The sequence below is a fragment of the Chinchilla lanigera genome, unplaced genomic scaffold (assembly GCF_000276665.1).
Source record: "Chinchilla lanigera isolate Chin_1 unplaced genomic scaffold, ChiLan1.0 scaffold00074, whole genome shotgun sequence".
NCBI lineage: Eukaryota > Metazoa > Chordata > Mammalia > Rodentia > Chinchillidae > Chinchilla > Chinchilla lanigera.
Window position 1 is genome coordinate 1697291 of NW_004955475.1, and position 12332 is coordinate 1709622.

Sequence of the window (12332 nt, forward strand, 5' to 3'; positions counted from 1 at the left end):
GGTGCTCTTGCCGCTGAACTATATCCCTGACCCTTGTTTGTTTGTTTGTTTGTTTGTTTGTTTTGAGACAAGATCTCACTATGTAGTTCAGGTTGGACTTGAACTCACTATGTAGTGCCTAGTGGCCTTGAACTCCCAGTAATCTTTCTGCCTCAACCTCCCAAGTGCAGGGATTACAGGTGTGCTCCACCATTCCCAGCTTGCAATGCTTTTATTATAGTGAAAAGCTGGAAGCAATTTAAGCATCCAAAATTAGGCCAAGTTAAAAAAAATAGTGGCATATTAGTACTACAAGAGAACATCAATGACATAGAAAGTTTATAGTATTTTTGGAGAAAAGAACATATACAAAATATGTCTACTATTCTATCTTGTTTAAAAATACATATGTGATAGCCAGGCTTGGTGGTACACACCTATCCCAGTACTTTGGGAGGCTGAAGCCAGAAGATTACAAAGTTTGAGCTCAGCTGGGGCAATTTAGCAGTTTAGTGAGACCCTGTCTCAAACTAAAGTAAATAAATAAATAAACGGCTGTGGGTGTTGCTTAGTGCAAAAGCCCCTGAGTTCAATTCCCAGGACTGCAAAAAATAAAAACAAAAATAAAAAATATGCTAGTTATGGTGATGTATGCCTTTAGTCAGAGCACTCTGGGAGGATGAGGCAGGAGGATCAAAGGTTCCAGCCCAGCCTGGGCAATTTTAGACTTAAGGAGACCCTCCGTCAAAACAAATGAACAAACAAACCAAAGAACAAAAAACCACATAATTTAACATTTTGGTAAGAAGTATCCTTTACAGTTCTATGAAAGAGCTTATTTTTCACTTTAGCATTTATTAATTTTAAAATATTTTAATTTCATCTGTAACACCTTACCATTTTAATTTTTAGTACATATGCTTTTATTTTGAAAAGAAGACACTCATTTGAATGAGGCTAAAGCTTCTAGATACATTACAAAATATTTATAAAACTCATTATTGAAATCACTTCAAAAATGGTGGCTATCTAACAACTGTTAATTTTTAAAGCACATATCACACATTTTGTAAATCTGTGAATTCAACTATGATCTTTAATTGAAATATCAGAATTGTTTTTTAAAAATCTTAATTTTAGAACAGCAAAGGAAATTACTACAGAATCCAATGTGGTTAGATACTAATGAGAAAGTTTTACTGAAAGTACCTATATTGCTAACACGTTTCCTCATGAAATCTAAAGTTTAATAGTTTTGTTGTGGAACAGCGTCACATTTTCTCGATGAAGTTCAATAAATCATCTGTGCTACCAAAAAAGTGTGTTCTGCTGTTAGTTACCATGTTCTATAAATGTTACGACTCTTGTTTAAAATGTAGATTTTCTAGGTTATGCTCCTGAGTCCTCTGCCTTATAACTGGAAACTGTATGTGTAATAAATTCCCCGCACCCTTCTTGCCTAGTACCCACGGATCTGGAAGTCACTGCCTCACACGTCCTTCATGTAGAGCGTCCTTTAATTAGAAGTGAGTAACCCTGGTGTCATCGATCGCTCTGATAGACTTTCTATTGTTCTAGTCTTGCTGCCGGGTCCGCCGGCCGCGGTCTCCGGCTCGGCTTTCGGCTTATTCCGCCTGGGGCAAGCTGCGGAGGGATTGGTTCGCGTGAATTGCACGTGGGTTTCGCCTTGATAATGGCGGGCGCTGGGGAAGATGCGCGAGCGCTTTTCCAAGCTGGGGTTCGCGTGGCGCTGGAGGCCTGGCCCGCTTTGCAGGTGAGTGAAGTCTTGGTGGTATCAAGGTTAGGGCCCGGGACAAAATAAAACTTGGGTGGCATAAGCGGCAGACTCGCAGGCCGCCCTAGGCCGGTTACCAAACTGATGCGGGCGCGGGCCTGTGTTTGCAGATCGCCGTGGAGAATGGTTTCGGGGGCGTGCACAGCCAGGAGAAGGCCGAGTGGCTGGGGAGTGCAGTGGAGGAGTACTTCATCCGCAATGGTGAGTGTGTGTGGGGGCGTGGAGGGGGAGAGGAGCCTGGGGAGGTAGCGCTTCCGCCTGCGCAGTTTCGGTTGGTACCTGAAGGCCAGGTGAATTGAATGCAGACTTTGGGAGTCCGAATTCTGGCTTTAAACGTCGTGTGGCTGGGCCACTGAATCATGCTGTCGCCCTGAACAAGGAATTTTATTTTCCTGAGAGTCATTTTTCGTAGTTTCTAAAACGAACATAAAAGTATCCGCCCCAGTGTTGTCCAGTAGAATGAGTTGTGTCATGTGATTTAAAAACTGTTGGGCCAGGCTGTAGCACAGGGGTAGGTAGAGTGTTCACGTTAAAATCTTCAAGGCCCTGGGTTCCATCTCCAGCACCGCAAAATAAATAGGAAGCATTTACTTTTAATAAAGTTCAAGCCCCTGAAACTAATGTTATTGAACTCATACCCAAAATATTTCAATATGCCATACATGTAAAATATTATTGAAATATTTTACTTTTTTAGTGTTTTCAAAATCTATTATTTTACAGTTTAGCGCATCAGAATTTGGCCTAGTCACATTTCAGTTGCCCTGCAGCCACAGGTGGCTGTTTGGGTAGTAGAGGTCTACACCTTAGGCTTGTCTTGAGGGCTATACAGAACAAGGAGTCAAGTACTGTAAAAGGCCTCTTGCCTACTGTGGTTTTCACAACCTTCTTCATTTTCTGGCCTTGGAGATGACTGTTTCTTAAGAGTTTATTGCCCAGTGAGGGATTCAGACCAAAAAAATGGATAGTTACAACACTATGCGGTAAATGTTCTGACAGAGAGGAGCTCAGACTTCTTGGGGTAACATGGGCCTGAGGACCAGAGAAGGCTTTTGAGGGGAAGGGGGTGCTAGTGCTGGGTCTGAAGGAGAAGGAGTTAACTGGATTGAGCAGGCAGAGAACACTTAATGACTCGGTGGTTTGAGAAAATGTGTTGTATTTGGAAAGTGGCAGAGGACTCTGTATTGTAAGGTGTGGAGGTGGGGGAGGAAGAGCGGTAGAGAATGAAGCTGGCGGGGTAGGGAGACCCTCCCCACAAAGGGTAAGACGAGGAAGGCCTTATGTGCCTTTGATCTTATTCTTTAGGCCAGTTTTGCCAAAATGCATATTATGGAAGACTCATCAAGTTAGATGTTAAGGGAAGAAAAAGCTTCTTCACATGATGTAAGCTCTTTTCTTCAGCTCCAACTTAAGCACTCATGAACGTATTCAAAGCATGAAGGATAAGAACCAATAAAGAGAAACCTATTTGCCTTTGTTTCTGTCTATGGATAGCTTCCTTTCAAACCCAGCAGAACTGATGTTTCCTAAAAGCAAACTATGAAACACTACAGTAGGTGATAAAAATTCATGGGCAGGTTCTAAGGTGAGTGATAGGATGAGCTTTGCTGACTAAAAGGTTCAGAAAGTAATCAGTGTAGAGCATGTCGTGAAGACGGAAAGAATGATGTGAAGGCTGTGTTGGTGCTGAAAAATCAAGAAAACTGAAGTAGGCCACTGGGTCATGGAAAAGAAGGGATGGATTAAGGCATTGGAGAATGCTTGGGTGTAGAGGGGGGAGGACAAAAGAGGCCAGTTTCTGGTGTGAGTGGCTGGGTGGAGTAGGTGCCTTTCGTGGATCAGAACCCTGGAGGATGAGATACAGGTTAGCAGGGTAGGGTGATGAGTCTGCCTTTGGGTATGGGGGAGGGGAGGCTGAGGCCCCTGGGAAACATCTGGGCACACAACAGTCTCAGGTGGAGACAGAGTAGGTTTGAGTGGTAGGGAATAGCAAGGGGATGGATGAGCTTTCTCAGGGAGAGAATGTAGCGGGAAGAGAAGGTAGAAGACTTTCTTGAGTTATTCTGTAATTCAGAAAAGGTCGAAAGCATGGGACTACAAGATGTGTGAAGCCCAGCCAGGATGTCTCGACCAGAGCCACACACAGTACAGTGTTTGTTCAAGGTTGTGGTGATTTCACTGTTGGAAGTAACATATCTATTTCTTATCTATCCCTTTGGTCTGTGGTCTCCTGTATTAATGGAACCACACTTGTGAAGGGTCTTTTCAGCCCTGGAGTGATGGAAATTAACATGCATTAGGGATCTTCCTGTGCCAGGCACTGTGTTGGGTGACAGCTTATAACAGACCTTCAAGGAAGCCCCTATTAGCTCCACTTTACAAATAAGAAAACAGGGCCAGAGATATGTAAGTAGCTTGTTCAAGATCACATAGAGGGACAGCCAGTTAGAATGGTCTAGATAAAAGACAGTACTTTAGTGAATAAAAGGTTCATTGTTTGGGATTTTTACCACGAACCAGGTGGGGACCCATGCAGGTACTGAAAGAGTAGTGGGCAGGGGTGATGAAACTGGCTGGTCTTTGACCAAAGGGTCCTGTCCTCTCCTACTCAGCTGACTTGGAGCTAGATGAGGTAGAAGACTTCCTTGGGGAGCTGATGACCAATGAGTTTGATACCGTTGTGGAAGATGGGAGTCTGCCCCAGGTAAGCTTACCACGGCCACTCTGTCTCTTGGCTATAACTGTTCTTCTCTGGGGTCCTACACAAGACCCTTCTAAGACTCCCTATTGCTAGAAGAAATCTAAACCTTACCTTCCTTTCATTTCTGTCCATACATCATTCCCATCCAGGCTTGTTCCCCACCTCTTTCCCACTGGCAGTGTGAGCCAGGTATAGTTCCACCTCTGCTCTGGTTGACATTGTTCTCCCTGATGAAATCACTTTACTTTTTGCATCGTCTGTCTTTCAAAGCCCAATTCTAGTGCCTTTCCTACTAGGAGGCTCTCCTTCAATGCTTTAGGCCCTCAATTGAATCCTTCACATGTAGTTGTTTGATTGGTGAACTTCTTAGGAAAGAACTCTATACCCATCTGGAAAATTCTAACTTCCTACTTGTGCTATAAATACAAGCCAGTTGTACAGTAGATTCTATGGAAAATTCAAGTTTGTTGAATGTTTTCTTGGTAGGTGAGCCAGCAGCTACAGACCATGTTCCACCACTTCCAGAGGGGTGATGGGGCTGCTCTGAAGGAGATGGCCTCCCACATCACCCAGAGAAAGTGCAAAGTCACAGCCACTGCACTTAAGACAGCCAGAGAGACCGATGAGGAAGAAGATGGTGCAGACAGTGTGGAAGAGATGGAGGTGAAGGGGATGGCCCTTGGGTGAGGGGATATAGATGTTTTCAATTTTCTAGATTCACAGGGAAGTGATGAGGGGTTGTTCTTGGTGGTGTTATCCAAAGAATAGGTCATATAGCCAATTTGGGAAAAGGTGGGAGCAGAGGCTGGGTCTCCAGTGGCCAATGTATTTAGCACTCTCCTGTATTTCCCCTCCAGGTCACAGCTACGAATGATGTGGCTGCTGTGCAGCCTGAAACTTCGGATCCAAACTCTCAGACTATTAAGGAAGAGGATATAGTAGAAGATGGCTGGACCATAGTCCGGAGAAAGAAATGAGTGGGGCTGGAAATGGTTTGGGCCCTTGTGGACTGGCGTTCTAAGACTTATTTTTAGGGGCTTTTTTGGAGGGCTGTAGACGCCTGGACTGGTTACCCTACCCCGATCTCCTCTCTTGTTCTCCTGTTTAGCTCCCTCCGGGTGAGGAAAAGCCCTACAGTCTTGGTTGGAGGGGTGATAGGACCTGTCCACCACACCCTCTAGGCTGTTAGTTACCATAGGTTTCCCAGTTCAGTGCCTGTTGGGTGTAGTCAGTGTGAAGAGGAGGGGACGAGTGAGTATGGTGTGGCTGGAGGAGGAGCTAGACTGCTAGACAGTGGGTAGGTGGATTTGTGGAGAGGACCAGCCTGAGGACCAATACTTGGGCACTAGGGGGCTGGCTGGTTCAGGAATGGTGAGACAGCATGAAGACAGAAGAGAACATGTGAAGATGTGAGCAAAAGTAGCTGTTCCTACCCCACCACACACACGCAGCAATTCCTATCTCTGCCCAGAACTTGGGACCTCCGAGGAACGTTAAGACTAGGCTAGGTGGTGAGGTCGGAAGAGTTCAGCTCTTTGCGGTTTCCTCCAACCTCTTTCCTCATTCTTTCTCCCATCCCATTTAAGTCTAGGGATGAGGCTTACCATCTTAATAAATAATACCGTCTTGTTTAATTGTAGTTTGGCCTGTAGCATGGAATCAGTCTTTTGGGAGCTGAGTTGCAGAGTTCAGTGAGGGAGTGATTTCTGGGCTTTCCCTAGTCGCCTGGTAATTTGGACAAACACAGATGGACAAATGGAGCACAGTAGTGCTCTGAAAGTTACTATAAGCCTGAAATAAATTGTATTTTTTAAAAAAAACAAAACAAAACAACAAAGAGTATCCATTGTCCCCCATTCCCCTGTCCTGCCCAGTGGCCCTGCCATGGGTCTGGACGATAAAATACTCGGTAGCCTTGGGACTGAGTGGAAGCTATAAACCATGGGAGAGGTAAGAGGGCTCTAGTTACCACTCCATGTGGAGTTATACATGTGAAGACACTGGCTGAGGAGGCAGGGATGAGTCAGGGCCCCAGGATCAGTGGCTTAGCTGGCACTTGAATCCAGGTCTTCTGCCTCTGTTGCTTTTGGGGAGAATTGGGTAGAGGCAGGATCTGTGGAGCGTTGGGGGATGGGGTAAAAAAAAAAAAAAAAAAGCCTAATTTTTCAGGTGGGTCTAGCAATAGCTCCCACCTTCCCTGGGGACAGGGTTTTTTTTAAAAAATGAACATCACTGTATGAATATTTTTAAAAAGCCCACGTTTTGTGAAAAGATGAATTAAAAAACCCAAGACCCAGCATTCAGGATTGAAAGTGCCCGTGATGGGAGTTCAAGTATTGATTGAGCTGGGAGGGAGGGGTCTGGAACCTCCTATTGGACATGGGCAGCTAGAATGTGGAGTTGGGGCTCCCAGGGCCCCCCAACCAACCCTCTAGGTCTTATCCCGGGTCTGGGGGGTCTCAGGCGGCTCAGCAGTGGCACCTGAAGCTGCCACTGTGGCCTCTTCCATCTCCCTGTCCTCAGACAGTGTGGGCCCTGGGCAGAACGTGTCCCCACGGCCTGCCCGGCCAAGCACAGCCATCCAGCGCCGCTGGAGCTCTTCTGTCTCGGGGCTGAAGTACCAACTTAGGTGGCTCTGGGTGATCTTGAAGACGTGCCTTCTGTCAGGTCTCTCCCCTGCCTCAGGAGGCCCCACCTCGAAGCCAATGAGGGGCAGGCTGCGCTGGGCTTTCACATCCTGAAGAGGAGGGACATAGTTGGGGTCACCTTCCCTTCCGTTCCAGCTTCTAATGATTTCGCATTTGCTCCCCTATTTTTCTTCCTTGCTTGAGAACATTCCTTGGCTTAATCAATAAGAAAATGTCTGGACTGGGGCTAGAATGCAGGCTGGTTCAAATACCATCTTCGCCCACATCCAGAACCAGGTGAGCCAGTCTCTTACTGCTTTCAGGCCTTTTCTCTAGGCTACTATTCCTGCCTGTCTGTTCTTCCCTACTCAGCATTAGACCTAGCGGGCCCTGCTTTCATTCCTGTTTTCTGCAAATGCCAGCTCCCCCAGCTCATCTGTTTTCCCCCCATGCTTAAGCGTACAATCAGTCCTTGTGTCTGTCTAGTCTTTGTCATACAGGGTAGTGGTTTTGATTTCCCCTGAGGTGGAGCCAGGCTTTCCCTGTCCCCCAGAGTCAAGGAAGGGTCAAGCACTGGAGGGAAGTGAGGCTTTCCCAGGTGGCTGAAAGGACCCAGAGGAGCAGAATACGTACCTGCGGGGCTCCGTAGATGTACAGCACCAAGGGTTCATTCTCGGGGACCACAAACCATGCCTTATGCCATCCTTTGCCACCCTTCTCCATATAGTGCAGGAAGCTGCAGATGATGCTGTTCTCTGCAGCCACAGAGGCCTGTTTCTGTGGCCAGAGATAGAGGGGAGGTCAGTACTGGGGGAGGGCTAGCCCAGCTCCTCCCGGCTTAACTAGTATCTGCGTATGGATAGCTACTTCCATGTTTCAGGTGAAGACGGTGAAACTGAGGTCGCAGGAATGATCTGCCCAAGATAACGGCAGAATCGAGATTCAAAGCTAGGCTTGTCTGCTTGACTTGGGCCATGGCTGCTGCCTCTACAAGCCAGGGGAAGGGGTGTGCAGGTTTCAGTGGGGGCATCCGAGTACCAGCCAGACACATTCAGTCAGCCTGTTTATTCGTCAGGTCACTCACCCCTCACCTGTTTTCATCTTTCGTCACACATCCATTGTCTGCACTAAGTGAAAGGCAATCTAGCATTTTGATTTAAAGGGGAGGGTGGGTGGTTAATGCAGAATCCCAGTTCTGGGTGAAAAGGTACAGACTTGGAAGGAGAGCATAGAGGGCTGCTGTGAGGATTAAATAAATTACTATATTCAAAGCATTTAGAATAGTTTTTGGCACAGAGGAAGCACTCTTTAAGTGTTAAATAAATCCTACATTTGTTTAAAATAAGTCTGAAAATGTGTGCATGCGCATGTTCCCGGAAAGAGGAAGGAAAAGTGTTATAGTGCTAACTTCTAGGCAAAAGGAATATAAAGCTTTATTGTTTTTTGTTTACCTGGTAATAAAAGGCAATCTGTTAATTTAAAAATAGCCTAGAGCCAGGCAGTGGAGTCCCAGCTACTGGGGAGGCTGCAGTGGGGGGATTGCTCAAGCCAGAGTTGAAGGCCAATCTGGGCAGCCTAGCAAGACCTGGTCTCAGAAACAAACTAGCTGAGCATAGTGGTAGATGCTTATAATCCTAGTCCTCTGAGAAGTTGAGGTAGGAGGATTTCAAGTTTGAGCCCAGCCTGGACAGCATAGTAAGACCCTATCTCAAAATAAAAAAGTTTTTAAAAAGTGCTGGGGACATAGCTCAATGCAGAGACCTAGGGTTCAATCTCCAGTACTAGTGGGGGGCATTTTTATTTTTTATTTATTATAAAGGGAAAAGAACAAAAACAAAATAACAAAAGCAAAACAACACAAAAACTATAAAAATGAGCCGGAGGCTGAGGCAGGAGGATGTGAGTTTGAGATCAGCCTGGGCTACAAAGTGAGCTGAAGGCACTGAACTGCATAGCGAAACCCTGTCTCAAAAAAGACAAAAAAAACTTATAAAAAAAGATACAGAATTTCAAAACAAGATGACAGGAAATCAACAATGGTTGTTGTATTAGTGTTATCTTCAAAGTAGTTGCTCAGATTACCAGATACAGGTATGCCAGATTGATCAAAGACAGAGTATCAATATGTAGTTCAAACAGGCCTTGAACTATGTAGCCCTAGGCTAGGCTTGAACTGGCAGTCTTCCTGCCTCAGCCTCCTTAGTGCTGGGATTTACAGGCATGTGCCACCATGCATGGCAAAATATTTTTTAAAAAAAAAAAACCTTAGCTTTGCCACTCATTGACTGGGTAACTTAGGCAAATAACCTCTCTGGGCATCATTTTCCTGCTTGATAAACTATGATAATAATAGCATGGGTACATTACTTACTGTGAGGATTACTACCTTTCATTCACTCTTATGTTCATTTTACTCCAAGTCTGGGTCAAAGCATCAGTGTACATGCACAGCACCCTACTATTTCAGAGATGCCCAGGCTTCCCCACTTACACTGGTAAGTGGCTGGAGCCTATGTGTGGGGTAGTCGGTTGGGGGTCTGGCTCTTACCTCTAGGATGGATCTCCGGCGCTGAGGTGTATGCTGGCTGCAGGCTGGACTGCTTCCGGGCACCCCGTGCAAGGCCACATAGCAGTCAGTGCACACACGGTTGGACCGGTTGTTGTCATAGATGAGGCGGGCCCGGAACTCGGAGCACTTCCCACAAACCACCTGGGGTGGCAAGTGCGCAAGAGCAGCCTGATTCTAGCAGGCCTTCCCCTTCAGGGTACCAACTCCCACAACAGACTTGCAGCCTCCTCCCCTTAGAGGTTGCCACTTAGACAGCCTTTGGGCTGTCAGCCTGTCCCCTCCTTGGCTGTGCCCCACCTCCCAACACTCACATGCCCACAGGCCTTGCAGTGGTGTCTGCGTTTGGTGATGGAATTGAAGGGCTCCTGGCAGCGCATGCACATGGTGACTTCCTTTTCTCGGATGGGTGTAGGCGCTCGCTTCCCAAGATCCACGTTCTGTGGGAAGAGGCACATCCCAGGTGAGAGATAGCTCCTCAGCCCAGGACAGGCTGCCCTGCCAATCTGCCTCAAGGCTTAGATTATCACTGGTGGTTGCGGGGCAGCAAACACATTCAGAAAACCTGCCTTTGACTCTGGCTATGCTCCTACCTTGATGTGTTAACAGTGTGGTTTTTAAAATACTATTAGTAGTAGTAGTACAGTACTGGGGGTTTCAGTCAGGGCCTTTGCGCTAAGCTGTTTTTGTTGTTGTTGTTGTTGTTAGAGACGGTCTCACTGTGAAGCCCAGGCTGGCCTCGAATTCACAGCAATCCTCCTACCTCAGCCTCCCAAGGGCTGTGATTAGATTCATGCACCATCATGCTCGGCTCCCAGCCATTTATTTGTTCGTTTATGAGACAGGGCTAAGTCACTGTGTTGCCCAGGCTGTACTTGAACTTGTGATCCTCCTGCCTCAGCCTCCTAGAATGCTGGGGTTATAGGCATGTACCACCATACTCAGCCTAACACTGTGGGGGTTTTGTTTGTTTTCAGTTTTTTGAGACTGGGTCTTGCTGTATAGTCCAGACTGGTTTTGAACTCAGTATGTAGCCCAGGCTGGCCTAGAACTCATGGAGATCCTCCCGGCTCGGCGCCTGGGGTGCTGGGATTACAGGGATTACAGGCATGTGCCACCACACACAGCAACACTGTTACTGAGGATAAGTCATTCTTGCTTTTTCAGCCTTGGTTTCCCCAATGATATTTCTGTAGCCCTACCAATAGAGGACTGCGCTTCTGAGGGATGCATTTTCTCTCTGATCTTTACACAGAGAGAGGATCATCTCTTGGAAAGGTGGGAACTTAGAGGCCTGGAAGGGGTCCCAGTGCAGAAGATGATGGGGACACTTACTGGAGAGTTGGGGGGGGTGTCTTCATCTTCTCGGTTTGTTGAGTTCAACAGTTTGAAGGTCTCTAGTGTCTGTTCATGTTTCAGGAGGGTGGAGTTGATGGCCTGGTTCAAGGTATAAGAAATGAGAGGTCAGATCACCCCATAAAGCCACCCATTTCCACCCTTACCTCACCTTCCTATGCCTATTCTGGAGTCAGGGAAGTTGAGTTCTCAGCCCATGCAGGACTTCTAACCTCGAGCAAATCCCTCCCGTACCAGGCTTGAGATGATAACATGAAGGAGGGGAACTGTTGGAAAAGCCTCAGGCAGCCTTCCTTGCCACCATCAGAGCTTATTGACTCACTGGGATTACACCTTCAGGGGAACCACCTTTCTAAAAGAAGAATTTGTGAGTTTCCAGTAACCTTTGGACCTCAGTTTGCTTTGCTTATCTATAAAATGAAGATGTTAAAGTTTGTTGGAAGGTAGGTGTCCAGGTCCATTCAGGTCATACATGTTTTGGGGGAGAGTCCACCAACCCCTAGGAGACCTGTTAATACTTTTCCAACCCTCCACCACAAAGCTGTCTTTGATGTTACCTGGACCCAGTCTTTCTTCTCCTCCTCAGTCCTTGGTGGGGGAAAAAAGAAAGATGTTGGGTTAGGCAGGCCAACAAAAAGCCACTGGAGTGGTAAAGAGCAGATGCTTTAGAATTACACTTGAGTTTAACCCTCTGCCTCATTTATTACTTGTGTGACTTTGGATAAGTCACTTAACCTGTCTGGGTTTACCTATTCAGCAATTACTAATACCTTGCAGACGCTGCTAGGAACTTGGGCCTCAGAGAAGACCTTCCTTGAAGGGGCTCAGAGTCTGCAGGGACAATTCAGGGGGATCAGTGGTGTGACAAGGTGAAAACGGCTGAGGAACCCAGAGCAGGAGACCTAACCCAGCGTGAAGTTTAGGTGGGGGCTTTTAAGGAAGGTTTCCTCAGGGAGGTGCCAGGCTTCAGGTAGAAAAGTAAGGGTACAGTGTATGTGAGAACAACAAACCCTATCAATAAATTCCCAGCTACTGGGGCATCAAGTTTGAGAAAAGAGGGCAGTTCATTTTTAAAATTTGCCATATGGAGATGATCATTCCCTGGGTTGCTCTGAGCATGACAGAGGTGACACATATAAAGTGCCTGGCACAATGTCTGGTGCACTAGATGCTCAAATCAGTGTGATTTCTGCCTCCCTTTTCCCCCCCTAACCCTTCTCTCTGTCCTGCATTCTCTAAGGCCTTTAACCTAGTGCAGCCTCATGAGCCACTCAACTAAGAATAGGACCTCACCTTCTCTGCTGCCTC

At 46.6% G+C, this 12332-nt stretch overlaps 2 protein-coding genes across 3 annotated transcripts in view; one reads left to right on the top strand and one right to left on the bottom strand.

Moving 5' to 3' along the window:
- Positions 1–1635: 1635 nt before the first annotated feature.
- On the top strand, positions 1636–6114 carry Tsr2 (TSR2, 20S rRNA accumulation, homolog (S. cerevisiae)). 2 transcript variants are annotated; one of them, XM_013502825.1, is made up of 5 exons: positions 1636–1753; positions 1885–1975; positions 4387–4478; positions 4962–5158; positions 5333–6114. In XM_013502825.1, exons 1-5 carry the CDS (start codon positions 1673–1675, stop codon positions 5412–5414), a joined length of 543 nt encoding a protein of 180 aa, XP_013358279.1. In that variant the 5' UTR covers positions 1636–1672; the 3' UTR covers positions 5415–6114. The 2 variants fall into 2 exon arrangements, with proteins under 2 accessions (XP_013358279.1, XP_005401579.1); XM_005401522.2 differs by having other exon boundaries at positions 1640–1753; positions 4962–5138.
- The window catches only part of Fgd1 (FYVE, RhoGEF and PH domain containing 1), a 49337-nt gene continuing 43088 nt past the window's right edge, over positions 6084–12332 (bottom strand). The window contains exons 13-18 of the mRNA XM_013502823.1: positions 11582–11612; positions 11004–11105; positions 9983–10108; positions 9651–9812; positions 7736–7879; positions 6084–7212 (exon numbers count right to left, since the gene is read on the bottom strand). Coding sequence (XP_013358277.1) covers positions 6907–7212; positions 7736–7879; positions 9651–9812; positions 9983–10108; positions 11004–11105; positions 11582–11612 — 871 coding nt within the window. The 3' untranslated portion in view covers positions 6084–6906. The remainder of the gene's footprint in view (positions 7213–7735; positions 7880–9650; positions 9813–9982; positions 10109–11003; positions 11106–11581; positions 11613–12332) is intronic.